A 27,824-nucleotide genomic window follows, 5' to 3' on the forward strand; every position below is an offset into this window, starting at 1 on the left:
TCTTTGCAAGGATAAAAAAAAGTTTCAAGTTTTAGCTGAATTTGTGGGCTGTTGGAGACAGGACCTCAGGGAATGAACATCTCTGAACTCTGCCAGAAGACTGGACTGGTTGGGAGCTGCAAAGAGACAGGTTTCCTAAAGCACAAGTTGGGATACAAAGAATGTTTAACACGACTGGAGTTAAGTGAGCAGAGACCAAGGTATTATTCAGAGGAATTAAAGTAAGAGTAAACAAAGTGTTCCGAGTTATAGACAATTGCAGTAACCAGAAATGTTGGCACGGTAGCATAGTGGTTAGCACTGTTGCTTCACAGCGCCAGGGTCCAAGGTTCGATTCCCGCTTTAGTCACGGTCTGTGCAGAGTCTGTACGTTCGCCCCATGTCTGCGTGGATTTCCTCTGGGTGCTCCCGTTTCCTCCCACAAGTCCCGAAAGATGTGCTTGTAAAGTGAATTGGACATTCTGAATTTTCCCTGTGTACCCGAACAGGCGCCGCAGTGTGGCGACTAGGGGATTTTCACAGTGGTAACGAAAGCCTACTTGTGACAATAATAAAGATTATTTAAAGTGGGATAGCAGACTTCAAAGGCAAACCAAATGCCTGATGCTAGTTTTATATAGTCTTGCAATCGAGAGTTTAAGCAATTGTGAGCAGTTTGTACAACAGTCAAGGCAAAGATATCCTAAAAGAGGGTGGTGTAAAATCCTGGACTGGAGTAAGTGGAGCAGAGCTTGGTTTAAAAGTGTGATTTAAAAAACATGGTGGAGTTCTGAATTCAAACCGCTAAGGGAAAGTATAATTAGGAGAGTAGACTTCAAAGCGTGTTTTGGTGAGTGGAGTTTGGAAACTCACGTGACAATCATCTGGGGGGATTCGGAGAAGACATCCACAAACATTCACTTGGGGTTCAGAATGGGGAGCATTTGCCCACAGACATCTTGTGTGCTTAAAAGAAACTGTGTTAATGGGACCATAGTAATAATAATAATCTTTTATTAGTATCACAAGTAGGCTTACATTGGCACTGCAATGAAGTTACTGTGAAAATCCCCTCGTTGCCACATTCCGCCGCCTGTTTGGGAAACTGAGGGAGAATTCAGAATGTCCAATTCACCTAATAAGCCCATCTTTTGGGACTTTAGGGAGGAAACACACGCAGACACAGGGAGAACGTGCAGACGCCGCACAGACAGTAACCCAAGCCGGGAACCTAACCCAGGTCCCTGGCGCTGTGTAGCATCAGTGCTAACCACTGTTCCGTGCTGCCCCCAATTAAGATGTACTTTGTAATCCATGTTAATACTAAAAGCTCGGTGTAATTGTTAAGCTAAAGGGAGAGTAAAGGAGTATTGTATCATAATCCAACTTTTTCATGTTTAATAAATGTTTTTCTTGTTGTTTAAACTAATTAGCAGTCTTGTAACTCTGTTCCTCCAATTTTTAAAATGTTACGTTCTTTTGAGACAGAGTTCCATTCCAGGATCTTCCGATCCAGTGATCTCAACTGGGATTGTAGCACAAGAGAAGGTACACAAACCATCTAAAGAAAACTGAACTTTTAATAGTTTTCTGAATTCACTTCTGTTCAGCAGGTCAGATTGTTAGAAATTGGCAGCGAGCCACCTCCGGGCATCGAGAAGACCATGTTGAACTCCAGTCACTGCGATCCAAGATTTCCATTGTCCCTCCAAGATCAGGAAGCTGGACCCAGCATAAATGAGAAAACAAATTCCTGTATCTGACTGAAACAAATGCCAGCACTTGTAGAAAAGGCATGGTGCAGACATGGCGGCATTAGCCAGATAGATGGGGAAACTTCCATCTTATTTAGCAGCTATGTGGGCATACATATACCATATGGACTGCAGCAGTTCAGGGTGGTGGCTCATCATCGTCTCAAGGGCAATCAGGGATGGGCAGTGATTACATTTGATCTTCATTTCAATGAATAAGAGAACATTTGCCACTCTGCTCCTCCATCCCAAACTGACGGCTGTGATTTAAACGTTCAGAACATTAGGATATTGCAGCATTGAAACTGGTAATTTACAGAGTAGACTTAAGGACTCTGAAGTCACAATACGAGGAAGATCTGAACACCACACAAAAAAAGGCAGTGCCCCAGACTTGGGGGGTTCTGGACAGCCTTCTTTGAGGAGATGCCCAAAGTGGCGAGGGTGAGGGAGGAGCTGTGCCGGAGAGTGGCAGTCTTCGTGGTATCAGACCATCCAGAATACACATGGGGAAAAGGGTTGACGCTCTGGCTTCTGCTTCCTTAATCTCACACTGGAGAAGCTTCTTGGCTGGCGATCAGCAGCACCACGTACAGCTGCAGACTGACTGGCAGGCCTGTCGGAATTTCTCCACCTGGAGACGATCCAATACACCATTCGAGGGTCAGACGAGGGCTTCCACAAGTGTGGGGTCTATTCATCAGCTTGTTCAAAGATCTGTTCGAGGTAAATAGCGACTTGGAAGGGGGGGGGGGGGGGGGAGGAGAAAGAGGAAGGGAGAAAAACAAATGAGGACACACACAATGGAAAGAAGCAGAGGGGGAGGGTGAAGGAGAGAGGAGAAACCCCAAGGGAATCACAGAACGAAACATGGGGAAAAAGGAAAGGGGGGGGGTCCACTCCGGCACCTGGTCGGGTATATGGAGGGAGAATTCATAATGTCCAATTCACCTAACAAGCCCGTCTTTCTGGACTTGTGGGAGCAAACTGGAGCACTCGGAGGAACCCCAGGTAGAGATGGGGAGAACGTGCAGACTCCGCACAGACAGTGACCTAAGCCGGGAATCCCTGGCACTGAAGCATCCAGAGGCTCAGTATCTCACGGGACCCAGGTGGGTCCTGGGATCCAGCAGACCTCTGACTGCTGTTTCGCCTGGATGTTCCTGACTTCACCTGTGCACCTGCAACTGTGTGGTGCTCATCAGAATGTGCCCCAGAAGCCAGTCCACTGCTTTCACTTACTGAGGTGTGTCTCTCTGCGCTGGTGGAGGGTGGGGATGACAGCTGTGATGCAACAATTATGGTGGTGTTTTCTTGGGATAAGTGTGTGCGTGCATGCACGCACATGCACGTATGTGAGAAGGATCAACATGCTGGCATGTGCAACTGACCGGTCATCCGGGTGAGGGCAGGTGGTTATTACTCCTATAGCACAGGCCAATCTCGACTGATCTGTCCCCAGCCACCCTCACAACCTCCAGGACTCATTCCTCGTAGGGTGCGAGGACTCTAGTCTGGCATCCTGCTGCCTGGCACCCTGCTGTCTGTTATGGGCCAGCTTCTTCTGCAGGGGGCACAGAGGGCATAGTGAGCCACACACTTCACGTATCGTTGGAGGGGAGATTTCAGATTTCCAACACGAGCAGCATTTTGCATTTGTAATGGTGGTAAATTGCTGCTAACACTGGAAGCATGAAGGTTTGCCTAGAAACCGTAGTCTGACGGAGAAGGGGGAACATTACAAAAATTTGAGGTTACAAACAGAATCCTGACCAATCATAGTCCAAGCCAGTCTAGGCCAATCGGTTTTAAGAACAAAGTCAGCATAACGTGACCAAATGAACCACAACACAAACAACCTGAACACTCCCATCAAATCGGAAATATTAACTTGGGATGCTCATGTATCACTTGCACCCAATAATGTAAATGCTTCACTGTGAAAGATTGTGAAACTCAACATACTGCTGCGGCTGCCACCTGGATAATGACTAACTAGAGATAGACAAATGCTGGCTTCGTCATTAGCAAACAACCTACACGACTCAATTAGGTTTCTTATAATAGGCCCACCACAACTAAAATTGAGATGACACCAACAGTCTCGCTATGGCCATATAAAGAAATGTCCGACCAATACAATTTGCTCCCCTTCACCCAACATGTAGTGTATTTCATTGCTACCTCACACTGTTGGCCAAAATAATCATGGTTATGCCATTGGAGGATTTCCCATACTACGATGTGGACATTTGCCCTGGGAGCCTCCCCGGGCCCCAAGTTGAATCTTCTTTTGCTCAGGAAAAGGGACTTACCAAGCGTTGTGCCATCTTCTCCCATGATGCATTTCATGGATGCAATGATTTGCTCTGCAACCGGCGCAGACATCGAGGTGGCATAGACTGTGCTGTGAGAATGTGACCGAAGGTAGTCTACAAGCTCCTGCAATGGAGATACAAATATTTGTTAAGCTATTTTGCGCTAGGTGATAAAAGATGAAAATCAATAAACTGCTGATAGCTTGTAAACTCAGTTATTGATTTCTCCAAAGGTTTGTGTGCTTATACAAGTTTCAGTGCACAATTAGTTTTTATAGACTTCTCAAATACTGAACTGAAGCCCAGAGCGGTGTATGGAATGCCAGAACTTCCTACCTTGACAGCTATGTTTAAACTCAAGCATTGCTGGCAGACAGGAGACCTTGTAAAGACAAGTTCAAAACGAACATAGCTGTTCTCTCTTTATGAGCTGCTTAACTTAGAAAAATTAGTTTAACTGACATCCAAGTTCCACAATTAATCGATAAATACACATCTGTGTCCCATGCTGTAGTTTTGTATGTTTTTTTGCCAATTAAGATCAATAAAGCGTGGATTACTTTGACCAACAGAAGAGATGGTATTAGGAAATTAATAATTTGTTAACCGGCAAGGTTCCCTCAGGTTAGGTGTATTCATGAAATGTGGAACAATTTCCAATCTTCAACCAGTGAAGAACTTACTCTCAGCTTCAGAAAAACAATCAATAATAAACCCACACATTTACCAAGGCTTTAAAACCTAGAGTAAAAAATGGGCCTAGGTTTACTTACAAATCAGGGGAAAAAAAACAGCAATACACTTATCTCACAAAGTCAAATGTGTTAAATTCAGTACATCACATCAGATGTTGGCCATGGAAATTCTGCAGTGCTCCATATACTGCAACACTATCAGCTGTAGCAGTTTTGCACCAATGACCTTGATACATTAGAGGCAAGGCATGGTCAGCAACCTCATACTACATTCACAATCAAACATTTGTTTTTTTCTTAAATGAGCTGGCCTAAATTTAGCAAGTATCTCAAGGTTCCAATAATCTCAACATTACATTTACCACTGTTGGAACATTTTCAAGTGTTGCATACATGGCTCAAATGCATGATTTCCAAAGACAAGCCATTTATATGTTGTTGTTTTTTTTTTTTAATTCCTTTATGGGATTTTGTTGGCTATGTCTGCATTTCCAAACCATTCCAAATTGCCTGCAAGTTGTGGTGAGCTGTCTTCAACCACAAGTCCACGTGGTGTAGGTACATCTACAGTGTTCCAGGATTCACCCAGTAACAGTGAAGGAACGGTGATATATTTCCAAGTCAGGATGGCGAGTGACTTGGAGGGGAACTTCCAGGTGGTGGCGTTTCCAGGTATCTGCTGTCCTTGTCCTTCTAGATGGTCGTGGGTTTTGATGATGCTGTCTAAAGGGGCTTGGGGAGTTTCTGCAGTTCATGTTGTAGATAATACACACTGCTGTCACTGTGGGTCGGTGGTGAAGTAAATGTTTGTGGAAGGGGTGTAAATTTAGTGGGCTGCTTTGTTCTGGATGGGTTGTTTTGTGTTGTAGATGCTGGACAGACTTTGGAGAGTCAGGTGGTACGTTACTCGCTGCAGAGTTCCTAGCCTCTGACCAGCTCAAGTAACCACAATATTTAACATGGCTAGCCCGATTCAGGTTCTCCATAGAATCCCTACAGCGCAGAAGGAGGCCATTCAGCCGATCAAAACTGCACCAACTCTCCGAAAGAGCACCCTACCCTAGGCCCACACCCTGGCCTATCCCAGTAACCAAACCTAACCTTGGACACTAAGTGGCAATTTATCATGACCAATTCACTCAAGCTGCACATCTTTGGACTGTGGGAGGAAACTGGAGCACCTAGAGGAAACCCCCACAGGCATGTAGAACGTGCAAACTCCATAGACATTCACCCAAGGCTGGAATCGAACCCAGATCCCCAGTGCTGTGAGGTATCAGTGGTAACCACTGTGCCACCATGCCGCCCCAATGATACTCACTGATCTATAACTAAAAGCAGCAGGGTAAGCTTACTCATAACTTTGCAAGTGATACATGAATCAAGATTAAAGACAGTTTACTGATAGTATTACTGGTAACCGCCAGGAGGTGGTGATGTTGAGACCAACATACCTGCATCCAAAAACACACCGCTCTACCAAAGAAGTTTGTTCAAGCTTTTTTTTTAAAAAAACAATATGCAATTTGGAATATTGGGGTTTCTTTTCATCCTCGTTTATTAGTTTTGTCAAGATCTGAACCATAACTTCAAATGGCCTCAATGTCATTTATTTTTGCAGTCAACTGAAAGTCTGACATGGACAACAAAAAGTATCCAAACGAAAGAATTGAGAAATCCATCTGGATGGTTTGCCTGCCAAATGTGAAGTATACATCTTTTTACCTACTCCTTGTCCCACTAAGCAGGGCACTCCACTCAGCCCATCCGGTCAGCACAATAGCAGGGCCAGGATGTAGGGACCCAAGTGTGTGCAGGAGTGCTGTTGGAGTTTAACCAACCAAACCATGTACTTGACCAGCATGCAGTGTAGGCAAACTATTTACAGCTTATTCAGTACCAGTAATGGCACTGGATTCCAGTTACCTGGGATCAAGTAGGACAATTCCCCAACTGGCTGGCAGTTTTACCGATTGTGGAATTAATTAGGCTGACTGTCAAATCATTAATTTAAAATGCCCAACAGATATACCCTGCTAGCCACAAGGCAATTAATCTGCAAGGACACGATACCTACGATAATCTAGTGCATCAATGCTTGCACAAGTGTTCACCATGAAAAGGATGAAATGGGCAGTCCCAGACCAATTGTCATACCTTTTTGCCACCGATGTATCCGCCAGCTGCTCCAAAACTCTTGGTGAAGGTTCCCATCATGACATCCACCTCCTTGGGATTGAGGTCAAAATATTCCACCACACCTCGGCCACTGGGTCCGAGGGCCCCGATACTGTGAGCTTCATCCAGGTACAGATAAGCCTTGTACTTTTTCTTTAAAGCCACTATCTCGGGCAAACGGACGATGGAGCCCTCCATACTGTGAAACAAAAAAACAGCACTGCTAAATCCAACACAACACACCCAATCAATAATCTTTATTAATGTCACAAGTAGGCTTACAAAGAACAAAGAAATGTACAGCACAGGAACAGGCCCTTCGGCCCTCCAAGCCCGTGCCGACCATACTGCCCGACTAAACTACAATCTTCTACACTTCCTGGGTCCGTATCCTTCTATTCCCATCCTATTCATATATTTGTCAAGATGCCCCTTAAATGTCCCTATCGTCCCTGCCTCCACTACCTCCTCCGGTAGTGAGTTCCAGGCACCCACTACCCTCTGCGTAAAAAACTTGCCTCGTACATCTACTCTAAACTTTGCCCCTCTCACCTTAAACCTATGCCCCCTAGTAATTGACCCCTCTACCCTGGGGAAAAGCCTCTGACTATCCACTCTGTCTATGCCCCTCATAATTTTGTATACCTCTATCAGGTCGCCCCTCAACCTCCTTCGTTCCAGTGAGAACAAACCGAGTTTATTCAATCGCTCCTCATAGCTTATGCCCTCCATACCAGGCAACATTCTGGTAAATCTCTTCTGCACCCTCTCTAAAGCCTCCACATCCTTCTGGTAGTGTGGCGACCAGAATTGAACACTATACTCCAAGTGTGGCCTAACTAAGGTTCTATACAGCTGCAACATGACTTGCCAATTCTTATACTCAATGCCCCGGCCAATGAAGGCAAGCATGCCGTATGCCTTCTTGACTACCTTCTCCACCTGTGTAGCCCCTTTCAGTGATCTGTGGACCTGTACTCCTAGATCTCTTTGACTTTCAATACTCTTGAGGGTTCTACCATTCACTGTATATTCCCTACCTGCATTAGCCCTTCCAAAATGCATTACCTCACATTTGTCCAGGTTAAACTCCATCTGCCATCTCTCCGCCCAAGTCTCCAGACAATCTAAATCCTGCTGTATCCTCAGACAGTCCTCATCGCTATCCGCAATTCCACCAACCTTTGTGTCGTCTGCAAACTTACTAATCAGACCAGTTACATTTTCCTCCAAATCATTTATATATACTACAAAGAGCAAAGGTCCCAGCACTGATCCCTGTGGAACACCACTGGTCACAGCCCTCCAATTAGAAAAGCATCCCTCCATTGCTACCCTCTGCCTTCTATGGCCTAGCCAGTTCTGTATCCACCTTGCCAGTTCACCCCTGATCCCGTGTGACTTCACCTTTTGTACTAGTCTACCATGAGGGACCTTGTCAAAGGCCTTACTGAAGTCCATATAGACAACATCTACTGCCCTACCTGCATCAATCATCTTAGTGACCTCCTCGAAAAACTCGATCAAGTTAGTGAGACACGACCTCCCCTTCACAAAACCGTGCTGCCTCTCACTAATACACGGGGAGAACGTGCAAACTCCGCACAGACAGTGACCCAGCGGGGAATCGAACCTGGGACCCTGGCGCTGTGAAGCCACAGTGCTAATCACTTGTGCTACCGTGCTGCATTACATTAACACTGCAATGGACCCAACAAGCAAGTATTTAATTTGTGGGCATTAAATGCAGTTATCTTAATCATTTAACACTGAAAAGAAAAGCACACAAGTCAAAATGAAATGACTACATCAGTTACAGTAAAAATTCTTAATGTTAACATATTTTGGTGATGCCATTGTTGCATTTTATGCTGATTCGATACTGTTGTAGCTTCAGCGAACCCTTGGATGCTGAGCAGCAGCACAGTAAGTGTGCAGATAAAACATTTATCATTAAGCTCAATCAGTGGCATAGCCTCGGCAAGAGGTAGTGAGCTCCCCCAAGACCACTGCAGCAAGTGTCTTTTGTAGCAGGCTTGCCCTGGAGGAGCATAGGCAACAGTAGACACTGCAGATTTCCCTCAGCCGCCTGAAATCCATGATGTAAACAACCAAAGATCAGGACGCAGGTTAGGTGGCATCACATATCCAGCCACAAAGGGGAGAGTTGAGAAATATACCATGGGTCAGCAGTATCATACATGGAGTCAGTGTTTGCTTTCCAGATTATCACAAAGTCCAGAATAAGAGCAGAGACTGACGAAGAGCGTAAAAGCACAAGAGCCACAATGGAGGCTGTTCTCTGGAAAGTAGATCCCCCAACGCAATGGAGAAACATTCTAGCTATTTCACAAGGGTAGCATGAACTAACTTTCCTGCCCTTTATTGACTAGGTGACTGAAGATTCAAGGTGCTGAGCTACTTTCCCACTCGGATTACTATATCAGGCTATAATTAGAAGTTAAGGACCCTCTGTAAAACAAAGGGGTCAAATCCAGCTCCACAACATTTTGACGCAATCATATTTGAAATGCAAACCAAATATAAAATTCAACTTAGATGGTTGGCAAGCTGACAAACTTCAGCACCTACAGACTAATTCCTGTTCGAGTGAATCACACTCAAAACTCAAATGAAAGAGGGACCGAGACTCCAAGAACACAACTCAGCCATCCATATAAATGTATAATTATGACTTTTAACAAAAAAAAACTCCAAGATAATACTGGAATTTATATAAAATCTTTCATGCAGAAAACTGAGCACTGTACAAACTACAAGCAAAAGACAGGGCAATATTTACAATAGAAACCCATATTTGAAAGGATGTGACATGTAACTTGTCCTTCCCTTACAGATGATAACAAACCCAACATGTATTCACACCTTTGTATTTGAGATTTTGCAAATTCAGATTATGCCTTTGAATTCATAGGAAGCTATTCATTACAAGTAGTGACAGTTTGGTTAAATTGATAGCACCTCTTGCCCCACTGGAGTCAGCAGCTTTTGCTGCAAACCTTGTTGAAGGGCCCCTGAGCACGCTGCACAGCTAGGCAGCTCTCCGTTCAATTCTCTTTCAGGTTGACAGCAATGAAGATCAACGGTGCTAAAACTCTGGTTATCAACACCACAATTCTGAGCCGCTGGTTAAATCAGTTGGTTAAAGTACTGGTGAGTGGGGGACTTCTGGGAGGCAGCCGCACAATGGAGGGCTCCCATTTGGGAACGGCATTTTCAGGGCTTTAAGCCCGGTCCCAGGGTCCACGGAGGCGGCAAAAGCAGGGAGAAGGCACAGAGGCGGCAGAGTGAAGGCACAGTGAAGAAAAATGTCGAGGGTGAGCAAAAGAACGTCCGTAAGGAAAACAGCTGAAGGTCCGTCGGGGTGTGGAAAGGTCACCGCGGGGTCACCAAGGAAAACGGAGGCTGGAGCACCAGGGGAGGCCGCATTGCTTACGGCTGAAGAAATGACTAAAGTGATGGCTGCGGAATTCGAAAAGCAGTTTACAAAATACATGGAGACAATGAGGAAGGAGATGAGGGAGGTTGAGTGTGCTGGTGGAGGAGGCGATTTCCCCGGGGACTACGGCGGTGGCGAGCGCAGTGGTGGAGGTGCAAGAGCAAGGGGAGGCGCTGAAGGAAGTGGAGGAGACGTTATTGCAGCACGGTGATCAACTTGCCTCGATGGGGAAGGAGATGCGGAAAGTGATGGACATTAACAAGGATCTGCGAGGAAAAATGGAAGACCTGGAAAACAGATCCAGGCGACAGAATTCGAGGATTGTGGGGCTGCCCTAAGGAGTTGAAGGACTGAGGAGTATTTTGCCGTGATGCTGGCGAAACTATTGGGGGAGGGGGAAGGATCCCTCCCGATATGAACTGGATCGGGCTCATCGGTCGTGGAGGCCTGTACCAAAGGCGAGTGAGCCAAGGGTAGTGACTCTGTGCTCCCGTAGGTACAGTGTGAAGGAGAAGGTCCTGAGCTGGGCCAAGCAGAAGAGGGTGGTGCATTGGGCTGGAGCTGGTATAAGTGTATACCAGGACTTTACGGTGGAGCTGGCGAGGAGGCAGGCTGCCGTCAACCCGGTGAAGAGGGCACTGTACATTAGCAAGGTGCAGTGTGGCATTGTATATCCAGCGAAGCTGAGGGTGACTTACAAGCTCAGGGACTTTTATTTTGGAGCGGCGGAAGCAGCGGAGGAGTTTGCGAAGGCAGACGGACTGTGGCAGAACTGAGAAATGGCCATGTGCCGATGTAACCTCATGACTGTATTTTCTTCTTTTTTGTTTCACTGCGTGCGGGTGTATGGGCTAAAGGAGCCAATGTTGTATATATTTGGACAAGGGAAGGGATGGGACTTTCACTCGAAATGAGGGCTCTTTGGGGTGTAGTTGGATATGCGGGGTTTGTGTGCTAAAAGGGGATTTCTGGGCTTTCCTAGGGCCGGGCAAGGGGGAAAAGGGACCCGGGCGGGGGCCTCCACGCTGGCCGGTTTTAGCTGGCCAGTGAACGGGAGTGAGGTGGAGGTGGAGGGGCTGCGGCCATCGGAGCCTGGCAGAACAGGGTCCGAGTGGTCTAGCCGGGGTGGAAAGTTGGGGGGAAGGAACCGAGGTTGGGAGGAGGAGTTTTACAAGAGGCAGTGAACGGGAGGAGTTGGAGACTGGGGGGGGGGGGGAACCACCACTCTTGGGTATCATGTACGGTACTCTTCAGAGGTTGGAGGGAGTGGAGTGTAGAGGGTGGACTCTATAGGTCAATGGTGACCATGGGCGGTCCCGGACTTGTTTGTTTTTTTGTTGCCACCGTGGAAGGGTTTGTTTTATTGGATGCATATATTGACAGGTGGGCCATTGTTTGGGGTGGTGGGAGGATGGGATTGTTGGTATTGTTAAGGGGATTGATTTTGTATTTGTTACCGTTTACTGTTTGTGGGTGGGGTGTAAATTTAAGGAAAATGTGAAAATGGAGAATAAAAACATTTTTAAAAAGAAAAGTGCTGGTGAGTACTGCTCAGCAATGCAGACAAAGAGGAGGGGCAATGGGCTGATGCCCTAGGTAGGGTTAATTCCTCTTCCTCGTGTGCCAGGCTTAGCCTGATACAATTTAAGGTGGTTCACCGAGCACACATGACGGGGGCGAGGCTGATTAGGTTCTTTGGGGTAGAGGATAGATGTGGGAGGTGCTCAGGAAGTCTGGCGAACCATGTCCATATGTTTTGGTCATGCCCGGCACTGGAGGGGTTCTGGAGGGGAGTGGCGGGAACAATATCTAAGGTGGTGAAAGCCCAAGTCAAGCCAAGCTGGGGGCTAGCACTATTTGGAGTAGTGGACGAGCCAGGAGTGCAGGAGGCGAAGGAGGCCGGCATTCTGGCCTCTGCGTCCCTAGTAGCCCGGCGAAGGATCTTGCTAATGTGGAAGGAGGTGAAGCCCGCCAGCGTGGAGGCCTGGATAAATGATATGGCAGGGTTTATCAAGCTAGACAGGATAAAGTTTGCCTCGAGAGGCTCTGCGCAGGGGTGCTACAGGCGGTGGCAACCGTTCCTAGACTATCTCGCGGAGCGTTAGATGAAGGTCGGTCAGCAGCAGCAGCAACCCGGGGGGTCTCTCTGAGGGGTATTTGAGCAAGATAATACATGAAGGATCTGGAAAACTGGCATGTACGGGAGGAATCCAATGTACAAAGTTCTGTAACATATCGTTTTATCATGTTTATGTCTTGCTATGTGCGTTTTCTTTCTATTTGTTACGGGGGGGGGGGGGGGGGGTTGTTTGTAAGGGTGAAAAAGTGTTAAAAATGTTAATTTTTATTCTTTTAAAAAGTAATGCAGACAAATATCCAATCTACACATCACTTGGTCCCATCGACTGCTTTGTGTAATTCTGCCAATGTTAAACATTTCAGAGAGAAGCAGGGAATTTCCCTGTTGTGTGGGCCAAAACACATCAGTGCTGTTTACAGAAAATGACTGTACCCAAACTAGTCACTTTTTCCAAAGCTATTCATTATGTTGAAACCCTAGGATGCTCAAGATGAAATGAAGAGCTGGCTACACGTTCTTAGCAGGAGATTTGATTAGCTTTTAAAAAAATGATAGCTACATGTCAACATGCTGGTAGACAACCCTTATTAATGCAACTTTACAGCAATTGCCTGCCGAATTCTACTTCTGCTTGCCTGTCGTTTAATGCTAACGTCACAAGCTTACTGCCAGACCCTGAATGCAAACAGCAAGCATCTGTACTAAACTAACACCCTCACACCCTCAAAGTGAATAGATCAGAGCTACACTTTGACAAGCAGCTCCTGTTTAAAGTACTTATTTTCAGAATTTAAAAAAAATATTTATTTTTTTAAAAATAGGGATGGATAAATAGAAGGTAGTTTTAATAAAATTAGTGGTTTTCAAACTTAGCAAAACGTTTTTCCATATTCACATGAAAACAGGTTTATACTGGATCTTTTAGACAGCCTTTTCCTGCACTGCTGCAATTTCCCAATTACTTATGTGACCATATTTGCAGGTGAGTGTCACCAGAGTGATGTCAGTGAATGGAAAGCCATAAAAGAATGGATCAAGGAATATGAAGAGTTGTGCACTTCATAAAACAAATATGGCTAACACAGGAAGGAACATAAGGCAATTGGAATTCCATTTAAAAACATGGCACCATTTAATTTAAGTTAATTGATTCAACACAAATTAAAGGGAAAAGAAATGTTTATGGGAGGGGAAGCTAGAGAGAGAGGGTGGATAAAGGATCTTAGTTAAAATACAGCCCCCTGTTATATAGGATTAAAAGTACTGTCCATAATGAAACTCTGCAACTTTAAATTAACATGTTTCGCTCAATATTCCACCTACAAAAAACAGCAATGCATATTCAGAATTTTTAAAACATAAGAACATCCCAAGGGCCTTGATCATTTCCTCAACCTCGAGGATGGCTTGCTTCCACTCCGGGAGGTGGGTTCGGCGGTGGCTGAATAGTCCGATCCTGGATCCGCAGACTCTGCCGCAGGTTTGGCAGGTGGTGTTTGATGAGGTGGGTGGGTGGGACACAGTGGATTCTGCGCTCTCCTGCTGTTTACGCATGGCCTCTGCATGCTCCACCCTGCAACATTCTAGGTGATTGGCACCTTAACGGATGCTTTTTCTCCAGCTTGTGCGTTCTAAGGCAAGTGATTGCCACCTGTCAATGGGGATGTTGCATTTATTTAGGGAGGCTTTCAGAATGTCCTTGGAGCGTTTCCTCTGCCCTCCTAGAGATCGCTTGCCATTGCAGGGCTCGGAGTAGAGCACTTGCCCTTCATAGGAGGTACAAGAAAGGTGCAGGCTGCTGACAATGCTTTCAGCTACCTAGACCCAAAGCTTGAGAATTCCCTCCTTAAACTTATGGGTCTTTTTCACTCTCGTTTCTCCTTTAAGATGCTCCTTAATAATGACCTCTCATGAAACTTGTCCAACTTTTCAATATTTCCTTGAAAATCGCTTATTGTCACAAGTAGGTTTCAAATGAAGTTACTGTGAAAAGCCGCTAGTCACCACATTCCGGCGCTTGTTCGGGGAGGCTGGTAGGGGAATTGAACCATGCTGCTGGCCTGCCTTAGTCTGCTTTCAAAGCCAGCAATTTAGCCCCGTGCTAAACCAGCCCTGCAATAATAATCACTTATTGTCACAAGTAGACTTCAATGAAGTTACTGTGAAAAGTCCCTCGTCACCACATTCCGGCGCCTGTTCGGGGAGGCTGGTACGGGAATTGAACCCGTGCTGCTGGCATTGTTCTGCATTGCAAACCAGCTATTTAGCCCAGTGCTAAACCAGCCCCTAACTGGAGTGGTTCAGCGTCAAATTTTATTCGGTTACACTCCTGTGAAACACCTCAAGATGTTTTATTACATTAAAGGTAGTTTGTAAATGTCAGGTATTCTTATCGATTGAAATATCATCTGGAACAGGAGGTTACAGGGCATGCAGACTGAGGGGGGAGGAGGTGACATTTTTAAAATGTCAGCTCGGCTGTTATAAGATTTGTGGCGTGTGCAGCAAAACCTGCAAAGCAGTGAATGCTGCCTTGCTCACATTTCACTAGCCAACATGGCTAACATACTGCAAAGCGCAGAAGGCCTCACATGGACTTGTGCTTGTACCTGTAAATTCCCTCTACCACAATGAGGATCTTCTTCCACGGTCTGCGGGTTCGAGGCTGCCCATGCACAATGGCATCTTTCAGCAATTTATCCAAGCTCTGCATATCTGAAAATAAAACAAGCATTGTAACGACTCTGGAGCTGGCATTACACAAACATCCATTGATAAACTAGCTTGTACTTCCAGCCATGGCCAGCTGTCAGTACCCACAGAAAAGCTCCTTATTGTTACCTTCAAATAGAGTCAAATGCAAAGAATAAAAAATGAGAATTGAAGCAAACAGTTGTTCAATACTAGTAGGTGAAGCAATTTGGCCCATCGTCGGCTGGCCATCTGGAGAGAACCCACACTGCCCTGGTTGTAAGTTTAAAAAAAAAATACAATTCAACACGTTTGCTTCCACTACAATCTCATTCCAGGATAGTGGAAATCTGGAATACCACCCCCAAAAGGCAGTGGAGGCTGGGATGTATTAAAAATGTCAGAAGTAAGACTTATAATTTCCGTTATTCAAGGGTAATAAAGGTTAGAATAACCAAGGCAAGGAAAACAGAATGAATATACAGATCAACAAGTTAATTAAATGGTTGAACAGGTTGGGGTGGTTGAATGACCTGCTCCTCTTCCTATGATCACTGCACATTCAGATTGAACTAGTGGAATTTTTATTTATCATTTTTATTTATCATAGAATTTACAGTGCAGGAGGCCATTCGGCCCATCGAGTCTGCACCGGCTCTTGGAAAGAGCACCCTACCCAAGGTCAACACCTCCACCCTATCCCCATAACCCAGTAACCCCACCCAACACTAACGGCAATTTCTCGCATGAAATGTAGATGTCGCTGGCAAGGGAAGCATTACTTGCCCACCCCGAATTTCCCTTGAACTGAAAGTGGTTTGCTGGACCAGTTCAGAGGGCAGTTAAGAGACAACCACATTGCTGTGAATTTGGAGACACATGTAGGCCAGACCAGGCAAGGATGGCAGATTTCCTTCCCTAAATGAAACCAGACGGATTTTTACAACAATTGACGACAGTTCCACGGTCAACATTATGGAGACCACTTTCATTTCCAGATCTTTATTAATTGAATTTAAATTCCACAGCTATTGGGGTGGGGTTTGAACTCATGCCCCCACAGCAATAGCCTGGGCCTCTGGATTACTATTCCATTGAAATTACCACAATGTTACAGTCTCCCCAGGATTGTGAAGTTAAATATAGCACTTACACAGCCTGCCATTAGTTTACAATTTTACTGAAATTGTTTAATTTCGCTAATTAATTTAGCTGGTTTGAATTTGAACAAAGGCTTGGCAGTTACCCGTTCCCTACTGCATTCTTTATGATGACGCCTCTACCAGAGCCCACTTGCCAACCAATTACCCGTTCTTCTCATACAGTATAATTGGCTGAGGGCAGGAGAAAGAAGCAAGCAAATACTGCATTATTCCAATGCTAAGTGCATCTTGCCTTGGAGGTGGGACTATTTCTTAAATCCCCTCATGTCTGACCTTGCACCGGGACAATTTTAGATTACCTCGGTACGGTAGCACAGTGGTTAGCACTGTTGCTTCACAGCTTCAGGGTCCCAGGTTCGATTCCCGGCTTGGGTCACTGTCTGTGCGGAGTCTGCATGTTCTCGTGTGTCTGTGTGGGCTTCCTCCGGGTGCTCCGGTTTCCTCCCACAGTCCAAAGATGTGCAGGTTAGGTGGGTTGGCCATCTAAATTGTCCTTGGTGTCCAAAAAGGTTAGGTGGGGTTACTGGGATAGGGTGGAGGTGTGGGCTTAAGTAGGGTGCTCTTTCCAAGGGCCGGTGCAGACTTGAGGGACCGAATGGTCTCCTTCTGCACTGTAAATTCTATGATTCTATGATGTAGGCTGGACATCTGACTGGTGGAACAAAGCAAGCCGCTTGCACCTGTTGCAAACAGCCAAAGGTAAAGTACTGACTGCACCCAACTGTGCTTGCAAAGCTCAAAAGTGTTCAACATTAGATATGATTCTGTGATTTGACAACTCTTGCTAAACAATCCTGACTGTGTTAAGAATTACACTGAAAACCAATTTACCATCAGTCGGGTAGCAGTGTGGTGCGCTTATACATGCTAGAAGTCACAAATATCCGCACACGGGGCCCTGTCCACACATTGCACATTTTAAAAAACTAAATAAAACCTTGGAGAACATCCATTCATTCTCATCCCCATGGCAATGCTCTGGCCAGAGTAAGTCTGCCTGGTTTGAATTTGAACAAAGGCTTGGCAGTTAACCGTTCCCTACTGCATTCTTCATGATAACGCCTCTACCAGAGCCCACTTGCCAACCAGTTAGCACATTCTTCTCGTACAGTATAAACTGTTCCCTTTACTTGGCAATCTTGTGATCTGTCTTTTTTATATAAACAGTATTTTTACTCAACAAATTTACAAACAAAACCACCCCACAAAACCCTTCCTTGCCCACCCAAACTGCACCCCCACCCCCTAAACAGACCACGGTAGCCAACTCACAAAAATGCATGATGAACAAACCCCAACAATTGTAGAACATATCACTCGCTCCCCTCAAGAGCAAACTTCACCTTTTCCAGGGTCAGAAACTTCAGCTGGTCTCTCCTCCTCCCTCCCCCCCACGAGCAATCAGCGAGGCAAATCTGCCCCCCCCCCCCCCCCCCTGCAACTCGGGCTGATCAGCCACCCAGAATATGGCTTCTAGGAGACCGGACTCCATGTCTACATCATCTCGTTCAGAGTTTCCACTGAAATTAAAATGAAATGAATATCGCTTATTGTCACAAGTAGGCTTCAAATGAAGTTACTGTGAAAAATCCCTAGTCGCCACATTCCGGCGCCTGTTCGGGGAGGCTGGTACGGGAATTGAACCGTGCTGCTGGCCTGCCTTGGTCTGCTTTAAAAGCCGGCGATTTAGCCCTGTGCTAAACCGAGGGGAGTGGCCCAACCTGTCGACCCAACTTCCGCCATCCTTCTTCCTGCAGGATTCGCAGCCTGGCTCCACAGTGGACCTTCGCTCACCCCCTGCTCCAGCAGGGCCTTCTGGGCCTTCGACATTTCACATGTTCCTTAGAACTTCTGGCACCAGCTCATTCACAAACTACCCCTGAAACCGGGCATAAAAGTCCAAACACCAGAGACCCTAGCAGGAGCTACCCAATGTGCAACTTCCACCTACACGTCACCACCGGAAGTCCTTTTGCTATCTGTCCTGATGAGGGCAAGACAAGAGTTGACAGCATGTCTCTTTTCAGCAATACTTAAGCTCTGTTCATTTAAATGATAAAAAGGTGAACGTTTTGGACTTAGCATGGCCATCCGCCATTTTTAATTAGTCAATACATCTGAAGGTTAAGAAAGTTTTTTCTTAAAAAAAGGACCTGATCTAATTCCTTTCATTCCTCTTCTTCTACATGGTCTTTGAATCTATGACCATGACATGAAGTAAAAATAAAATGCTCGTTCTTAGATTTGGGTTGAAAGGATGGTTTTGAGGAGGTGAAAACCCCCATTTGCATATCGCAGACAAGCTCTAAAATGGAGGTAAAGGTTACTTTTTTGTTTTATTTATTTATTTAAAATTTAGAGTACCCAATTCTTTTTTTCCCAATTAAGGGGCAACTTAGCTTGGCCAATTCACCTACCCTGCACATCTTTTTGGGTTGTGGGGGTGAGACACACGCAGACACGGGGAGAATGTGCAAACTCCACAACGGCAGTGACCTGGGATCGAACCCGGGTCCTTGGCGCCATGAGGCAGCAGTACTAACCACTGTGCCGCCATGCTGCCCTGGAGGTAAAGGCTACGATTATACTTCAATAATCAGCTTCCACCTTCCTCCTACATAGAATTATTCCTCAGATTTAGCTGCAGTCATCAAGCTAGTTGAATGCCCCCTTCCTTCAGCCATTAATGCCTCAGCTGAGGTTAAAGGTGGTGACCCACCATCCTGAGGATACCCAGGAATAAGCAATAAGTGCCAGCCTCGCCAGTGATGCCTATATCCCGAGAATGAATTAAAATGAGCAGACTAGACCACTCCCAGTCTCCAAGTAGCTAATGCAAAATTGTTGAACTGATGCAAGTTGTCAGAAATATGGCCATGAACAATTCACCTCTTCAAAGAAATAGGTTTCCAGCCCATTAGGTTCATAAGCACCTTTTAAATGAATTTAATAATCCCACAACATATCGTTTTCATGGACATTGGTTTATTCCTCAAAATACCTTGCTTTTAATGAACAATAAACAAATGAATCATTTGCCCGTGTCCTCTCCCTCTGTAAAACAATGATGCTACTTCACTGTTAAATCTGTGAGCAGGGCACTAATAGAGGAAGAATTCACAATGCAAGTGAACTGGTTCAATGATTGGTAGTCAGTCGTCACCACATTAAGCAATGGGATTTACTTAGCACAGTTTAACATTTGAATTAAGTTAATAAGCCTTGTCACATGCAAAATATTTACAATTATTTATACAGATCTCAGCCCATCCTTAAGGAAGCACAAATAAAAGCGACGGTAACCAAAAACCGGATTAGCAAGTTCTTGGTTCTAATGAAAAGACACTCTTCCCCCAAAATGTTTCAATCCCAGATGCTGATTTGCGTGTTATTGCATTTCCACACAATTTAAGCTTTTGTTGGGTTATGCCCAGCCCACTGTAACAAGTAAACTGGAGGTGGAATGCATCCTTTCTGGAATTTGCTCAACAGCTACAAAACATTTCCTATGATAAACACTGGGTACAGAAACAGCAAGCTACTGAACAATCTTTGGCAGTGCCATTGGTGAACCATCATCATCATGCATAATACTTTAGGGCGATCACAGCATGGAAACAGGAACACAGGAAATTTATGGCACAGATGGAGATTCAGCCCTTCCTGTCTGTGCCAGAGATCATCACCCCCTGAAGAAAATGCAGCTCAAACTGACAATTCCACAGTTCCCTCTCTGGAAAAGTAACAAGCCTGTTCAGAGCTATCCCAACAGTGGGAATTGGGACCTAGTCAGATGGGAAACCAAGGGTATGAACCACTGCAACTCAACAGGTCTGTAAACGCCAATGCGATGCCAGGGTACTCTCCAAAAGTTTCAGTTTTTCAGCAGTAATAAGCTGTACAAATTGCTTGGCCACCATTCAGGGCTATCACCCTGTCCAGAGTCCACTCTTAAATGACCACAACAAAGTTAAAATCGACTTTGGGGCGGCACGGAGGCACAATGGTTAGCACTGCTGCCTCACTGCACCAGAGATCTGCGTTCAATTCTGGACTTGGGCGACTGTGTGGGGTTTGCACTTTCTCCCAGTACCTGCGCGGGCTTCTTCCGGGTGCTCCAGTTTCCGCCCATAGTCCAAAATATGTGCACATTGGGTGGGGTTACGGGAATTGGGCCTAGGTAGGATGCTCTTTTAGAGGGTCGGTGCAGACTCGATGGGCTGAATGGCCTCCTTCTGCATTTTAGGAATTCTATGACTCCGGTATGATAGCCATACCTCCACATCTAGCAAAATGCTCTGGATAGTGATCAGAAGCAGGATTGATCACCATTTCTAATCTAGATGTCAAGGCCTCTATAACACATCTGGCCAGTATGAATAACTTAGTACAGATTGGTTGAACTGGGGAGCTGTCGATTTGTGGGGCTCACTTGGCTGAACAGCTGAGGGTTCAAGAACCTGAGAAGTTATGATTGTGAAGTTTCAACAAATATATAAATATTATATAAATTGACATCAGTAAAAGGAAAACAAATACAACCCCGGTGCTCGCGAACAGCTCTTGCAGTTTGCACCCAGGTATCCATTATTCTGCCTTTATCTCAGTATGTTCCCTGTCTCCACTGGTCAAGCTTTATTTCTACTTACTGTTGTGCTTGAAAACTCGGATGGTTGCACCTGAAAGTCTGGCTCCAAGCACCAACGATGCATGATTTAGCTCATCACTCAGGATCAGACAGCCCTGAAGGTGGAAAACAAGAATTTTAGAAAAAAAAACGTTAGAACGTTGTTTTGTTTTATTCTAACCTGATGGACTCAAGTTTGCAAAAATGCACTTCTCTTCCACCCATAGCTCTCTGCATGCAAAGCGACAAGTCTCTGTTCAAAGCTGCTTCAAAACAACGGAAATTAGGACGTAGTCAAATGGGAAACAGAGGGTATGAAGACCCACCTGACAACTTGCAGCATATTGCCAACAATTAATACTTTTCAGGGAATGCTCCAAATGAACCTCCACAGGCTCTGCTATACTTTATTGTACTGGTAGAGGGATGGTCTAAGAGCAAACGTACTGACAGATTGTTAATGCTCAGTAGACCACTGTTAATGATCACTTAATTTTATTAATTAAGATTTTAATCCTGCAACGTGGATGTCATTGTGTAACCTGTGGGCATAAATGCGCTCACTCAACGTCAGCAGGCCGAACTCCACATCATGTCAGATCACAAGATCTGAATATGAACCTCAATTCCTTTAGGGGATACAGTCTATTTAAGAGTGAATTCATTCTGGGCAGCACGGTGGTGCAGTGGTCAGCACTACTGCCTACAGCGCTGAAGACTGGGGTTCGATCCCAGGTCACTGTCCGTGTGGTTTGCACATTCTCCCAGCGTCTGCATGGGTCTCACCCCCACAACCCAAAGATGTGCAGGGTAGGTGGATTGGCCACGCTAAATTGCCCCCCAATGGGACAAAAATAATTTTGCACTCCTAATTTAAAAAGAGTGGATTCATTCCACGAGAGAAAGCAGGCAAGTTAACATCCTGTTAATAAGCAATTTATTTCACAGTAAACCCTCTCCCTCCCATCTAAAAGTAACAAAGGGCATAACAGTCTCCAGGCTGCTCTCACACACCTGTGTGGTGACAGTTCAGATCATTGAGGGCATCTCTGAGCACATCATCTGGCAGGCACAGGAGAAACCAAGAGTTGAAACTTTTCCAAAACTCCTGCCAACCACCTCCTCAAAGGAGATTGGATGGTGGCCATTAGTTCGTATATAATCTGAGCATTTTGCAGGTCAACGCATAGGGCTGGAATTAGATGTTCCAGCGAGCTGTTGACATTTATAAATCACATCTACCAGAATGAATCTGAAAAATATTTCCCATGTAGCCATCCAATAAATTTAAGGGTTAGTGCGCTAACTGGCTGGATGACATACAACTTTATTGTTCCATCAGCGCCTTGTTTGGATCTGTACCTCATCACCAGACTGAGGTCCCAGAGGATGGCTGCATTAAATGGTCCAAATTCAATATTATTAACAATGCATTAAAAATGGATCTCAAATATTGCACAAATACTCAGATTTTAGTAATACTGAAATCTTAAAAATGTCTTTCAATTTATATTCCGGGGGGGGGGGGGGGGGGGGGGCGCACGGTGGTACAGTGGTTAGCACTGCTGCCTCAGCGCCAGGGACCCAGGCTCAATTCCGGCCTCGAGTGACTGTGTGTGGAATCTGCACGTTCTCCCCGTGTTTGCACGGGTTTCCTCACAGTCCAAAGGTGTGCAGGTTAAGTGGATTGGCCGTGCAAAATTGCCCCTTCGTGTTGGAAAGGTTAGGTGGGGTTACGGGGATAGGGTCGGAGTGTGGGTCTAGGTAGGGTACACTTTCCAAGGGTCAGGGCAGACCAAATAGGCCGAATGTCTCCTTCTGCACTGTAGCGATTCTATGAGGAGGTAGACGTTGTCTCGAGGGGGTGTTGGAGCATCACTTTCCACTTAGCCTGCTGGGTTACTTCAAGAGTCAATCACTGGAGTTATATGTGCAGGCCAGAGAAGTGGTGGAAGATTCCCTCCCCTTCAGGACAGTAGTGAATCAACTGGCTTTTTAAAATAATAATCTTTATTATTATCACAAGTAGGCTTACATTAACACTGCAATGAAGTTACTGTGAAAATTGGGTACACAGAGGAAGAATTCAGAATGTCCAATTCACCTAACAGCACGTCTTTCGGAACTTGTGGGAGGAAACCGGAGATCACTCTGGTGGCAGGCGAGAATAAGATGCTGAGGGCTACGGTTGACAATTTCGAAACCAGTTCTAGGAGGCAGAACCTCAGAATCGTGGGGTTGCCGGAGGGTGTGGAAGGCCGGACTCCCACTGTGTACTTTTCACAGATGCTTAGGAAGATGATGGGCGAGGGCATATTCACGTCCCCTCCAGGGGACAGGGCCCATCGGATACTCAGTCAGAAGCTCCGGCCGAACGAACCATCATTGGCAGTCAGTTTATGGTTCCACAGCTTCCAAGAGAAGGAACAGGCCCTGAAATGGGCCAAGGAGAATTAGGACTGCAAATGGGAAGGTCACATCATCAGGATCTACCATGATGTTGGAGCTGAACTGGCATGGAAACAGACCGCTTTCAACAAGGCCAAAGCCACCCTGTATAAGAGTGGAGTTCGGTTTGGGGTGGTGCACCCGGCGAGGTTCAAGTGACTTATGAGTTGAAGGACTTAGTTGGATGCACCAGAATGACGCGTGCCTTTATCAAAAAACATGGGCCCATTAATTGTGTTTGAGGTTTTTGATTGTTGAGGGTGGAAAGGGGTACGGAGGTTCCTTGCATATATGTGTTGTATTTCTTTGTTCTTGGGCAGAATGAGTGTTTCTCATGTTCGATTTTGGTGGGGGCTTAATGTTGTGAGGTGTGGTGGAAATGTATTTTTTAAAAAAAATAATTATATTCAACAATGTTGGAAATGTTATGGGAAATATATAGCTCCTGGCGAGTGAGAGATTTTCAAATGGTTCTTGTTTTTACCCTGGGTGGATGCGGACCTGCTAGGAGTCAAGTCAGCTCGCTAACAGGAGCGAGGCGAGTTTAGTTTGGGATAGTGAGTTTAGTGTTTTTGTTTTGTTGAGGGTAGGTGGGAGGGGCTTTGCTGATAGTGACTACAGATTTTTCTTTGTTTTGTCTTGCTGGTGGGTTTGGTGGCCATCTTGGGTGGGCCTTGCGCCTGTACACTATGTAGTTGCTTGACTATCCCTTTCAGTGGAAATGGCCGACTCGGGAATGGGGGTGGGTGGGAGGAGAGCCCCCAATTCAGTTGGTCACCTGGAATGTAAGGGGGTTGGGTGGCCCAGTGAAAAGGTCAAGGGTATTTGCTCACCTGAATAGTTTGAGTGCTGATGTGGTGTTTTTTTGCGGGAGGCTAATTTGCTGATAAGGGACTAGAACAGATTGCAGAAGGGGTGGGTGAACCAGGTATTTCATTCGGGCTTTGGCGGTAGGGCCGGAGAGCAGCGATTCTGATCAATAAACGTGTTCTTTTTACAGCTCCAAGACCTTGGTGGAAACCAACGGCAGATGTGAGATGGTTCGTGGGTCTTTGGCGGTTCTGGTCAATGACTATGTGCCAAATTGGGAAATTGCGGGGTTTATTAGGAGGTTGCTGACCTCCATTCCTGGCTTGGACTTCGATCGATTAATTTTTGGAGGGGATTTAAACTGTGTACTAGATCCAAAGGTGGATCGATCCAGGCCCAAGTCATTGGCTCCACTGGGGGTAGCAAAGGTGCAGTGGCGACTGGGGGTTTTCACAGTAATTTAATTGCAGTGTTAACGTAAGCCTACTTGTAACAATAAAGATTATTTTTAAAAAGGTAGCTAGCTTTTATGGAGCTGAATGGGAGGGGGGGGGGGGGGGGGGGGGGAAATGCGTTTTTTTTTTACACCCAAGAGATAAGGAATTTCTCTCCAACAGGGTGGAGTGGAGATATCTTAGATTCTTGGGAGGTTCAGTTTGGGGCAAAAAGTTTATTTTGGGGGTTCGACCATTCCATAGAGTCCCCACTGCTCATGTCCGCACTATTGCGTTGAGCTTGGGGAATATTTGTTGAACAGGGGTACAAGGCAGGGGTGTCCACTATCTTCGCTTTGGTTTGCCTTAGCGATTGAACCATTGGCCAAGTGTAAGGGGATAAGGCAGGGAGGGAGAGCATAGGGTGTCTTTGTATCCAGGCTACCCGCCCCTTTATATTACGGATCCAGTCTCCACTATGGATGAGATCATGAGTTTTGGCTCCTTTTCTAGGTACAAGTTGAATCCGGATAAGAGTGAATACTTTCCAGTCAATCCCCCGGGTAGGAGAGTCAATCTGGGGTGTTACCTTTGCCAGATCTAGCTTTCGTTATCTGGGTATCCAGGTGGCCCATGATTGGCCTCGCTTCATAAATTAATCTATGTTAGTATGCTGAGTGGGGTTAAATCCGACTTGCAAAAGTGGGATTACCTCCCCTTGTCCTTGGCGGGCAGGGTCCAGTCTATTAAAATGAATGTCCCTTCGAGGTTTTTAAGTGGATAAGGTGAAAACAAAGTAGATGGGGGAATTGGAATCTATTTTGGACGAAGTGGTGTGGAGTGTAAAACTGCGTGCGGCTCAGCCTGATCCAGTTTAAGGTGGTGCATTGGGCTCATCTGACCAAGGCTAGGATGAGTGCTTTCATTTCGGGAACGGGCCAGCTAACCCCAGACTCCTGTTCTGGTCATGTCCCAAGTTGCTAAGCTTTTGGGTCTCCTTCCATGTCAGCAATTCTTTGCCTCGAACTGGAGTCATGCCCTCTGGTGGCCATATTCAGGGTATCGGACTCGCCAGTGCTGCAGATGGGGGTGAAGGCAGATGTTCTTGCCTTTGTCACGTTGATAGCCCAGAGGCAAGTTCTGTTTGGGTGGAGATCCCCTTACTCCGCCCAGTGCCTCGGCCCGATTGGGTGACCACATGGAATTTTTGCATTTGGAGACAGTCAAATACACCGTCAGGGGTCGGTTGAGGAATTCTACCCGAGATGGTAGTCATTCATTTCCTTTTTAAAAGAGTTAGTCACGGTCAGTGGTTTGGGTTTCTTTTGGGGGTAGGATGGGGAAGAGATTTAAGTTTACGGTTGGGAGAGAAAGTTTTTGGGATATAAATTTATACCGTTGATTGGGATTCTTTTATATTATAACTTAGAACATTCATTTGTATATGGTTATATTGTTAAAAATGAAAATCTTCAATAAATATTTTTTAAAATCCAGATTCTCTTCCTAGTTCTGAACTCACTGATCTCAGTACTACAATGGGCATGAATGCTGTAGGTTCTTACTTTTTTCTACTTCAATGTGCTTGAGGGCAGGGGGAGAAAGAGAACCAGTCAGACTGGATCTTTATCCCAGCAGGAGAGGCGCGATGTAAACTTCAAGGTGAGGCTTGGTTTTAGCTACAGGCAAATTCATTGTACATCATTATTATAGTCACTTGATTGCAGAAGGACGTCCTTGTTTGTGATTCTATACTCCCAAGGCAGGGCCTTCCCAGAGAGTAGTAGTCAAGGGGGGGGGGGGGGGGGGGAAATAAGACTGAACAAACCTTGCCAACAAGAGCAGGAATATTCATAGAGTTGGTTGCGAATCCCATTCCAAATGCCATGGCTGCTTCAACTCCCAAGAACCGAGCTACTAACTTTTCCAGCTGTTCGTGCTTGTCCAAGTTACCTGTAAATGGAATTAACCACCTTGAGAATTGGAAATTGGATTGAACATCTAAAGTTCTGTCCTCCATTTTGTACAATACCCATTATTTGATTAGAGTACAGTCCTTCCTTTGATTTAAGCATTGATAACGGATTCCACTATGTATTTTCTTCCAAGGGTCACTTGTATATCCGATTCAGTGCCCCTCCTGGAACAGCAATACTGCACTAGAGCTTTCCACTGGACTATCAGCTTTCATGTGCCAAGGCTTGAATTTGAACACAGGATGGATAAACCAGGAACTTTGTTGTTAAGAAACCACTTAACCTTCAGGGGAAAAATTAAAACAGCAAGCACTGGCTTACAAATGCACTAACCAGATCAGATAGAAATAGATTTTCACACTATCACAAGGTTGCGGTTTCATTGTTGTGGCTAAACAACGACGACACTGAGCAGAGAACAAAAGCAAACATTTTTATTCCCACTTAATATCCCTATTCAATGGTCATCAGGAACAAAAACAAAAAAATCAACCAGTTCAAGTGCACCGTGGGGAATTTGTCCATATATTGGGGTCACTCTTGGAATATCCCTTTTTAGTACATTTACATAGATTACATAGAACATACAGTGCAGAAGGAGGCCATTCGGCCCATCGAGTCTGCACCAACCTACTTAAGCCCTCACTTCCACCCTATACCCATAACCCAACAACCCCTCCTAAACGTTTTGGATACTAAGGGCAATTTAGCATGGCAAACCACCTAACCTGCATGTCTTTGGACTGTGGGAGGAAACCGGAGCACCCGGAGGAAACCCACGCAGACACGGGGAGAACGTGCAGACTCCGTACAGACAGTGACCCAGCGGGGAATCGAACCTGGGACCCTGGCGCCATGAAGCCACAACGCTATCCACTGTGCTACCGTCCTGCCCACAGACTACCTTAAAAATGAATATCACCCCAACATCATAGAAACAGGTCATTAACAAAACATTGCTACTCTTTGTTACTCAGAGCTGTTCAACAACATGCCGTGTTCTGGGAACTTCTTTACAGTAGGACCATTTCCATAGAAATCAGAACAGGACAATCAGTGGTTCGGCTGAATCAGCCTGTGCTGATGTTTCTCTTCTTTACAGAGTAGGCCTAATCCCACTATGCTGTTTCCATCACTCGATTCCCCTTCCCTTCAATCACCTGCCTAACCTCTTCTCAAATGCTGGCTCTGCTTTAATCATTCCAATATAA

At 45.6% G+C, this 27,824-nt stretch overlaps 1 protein-coding gene across 1 annotated transcript in view; it reads right to left on the reverse strand.

The window, feature by feature from the left end:
- Positions 1 to 27,824, reverse strand: part of LOC140405135 (serine palmitoyltransferase 2-like) — a 150,808-nt gene that overhangs the window by 64,691 nt on the left and 58,293 nt on the right. The window contains exons 5-9 of the mRNA XM_072493586.1: positions 26,466 to 26,590; positions 20,968 to 21,061; positions 15,074 to 15,179; positions 6,904 to 7,123; positions 4,049 to 4,175 (exon numbers count right to left, since the gene is read on the reverse strand). Of these exons, the coding sequence (XP_072349687.1) occupies positions 4,049 to 4,175; positions 6,904 to 7,123; positions 15,074 to 15,179; positions 20,968 to 21,061; positions 26,466 to 26,590 (672 nt within the window). The remainder of the gene's footprint in view (positions 1 to 4,048; positions 4,176 to 6,903; positions 7,124 to 15,073; positions 15,180 to 20,967; positions 21,062 to 26,465; positions 26,591 to 27,824) is intronic.

The sequence above is a fragment of the Scyliorhinus torazame genome, chromosome 2 (genome assembly GCF_047496885.1).
Source record: "Scyliorhinus torazame isolate Kashiwa2021f chromosome 2, sScyTor2.1, whole genome shotgun sequence".
Classification (NCBI taxonomy): domain Eukaryota; kingdom Metazoa; phylum Chordata; class Chondrichthyes; order Carcharhiniformes; family Scyliorhinidae; genus Scyliorhinus; species Scyliorhinus torazame.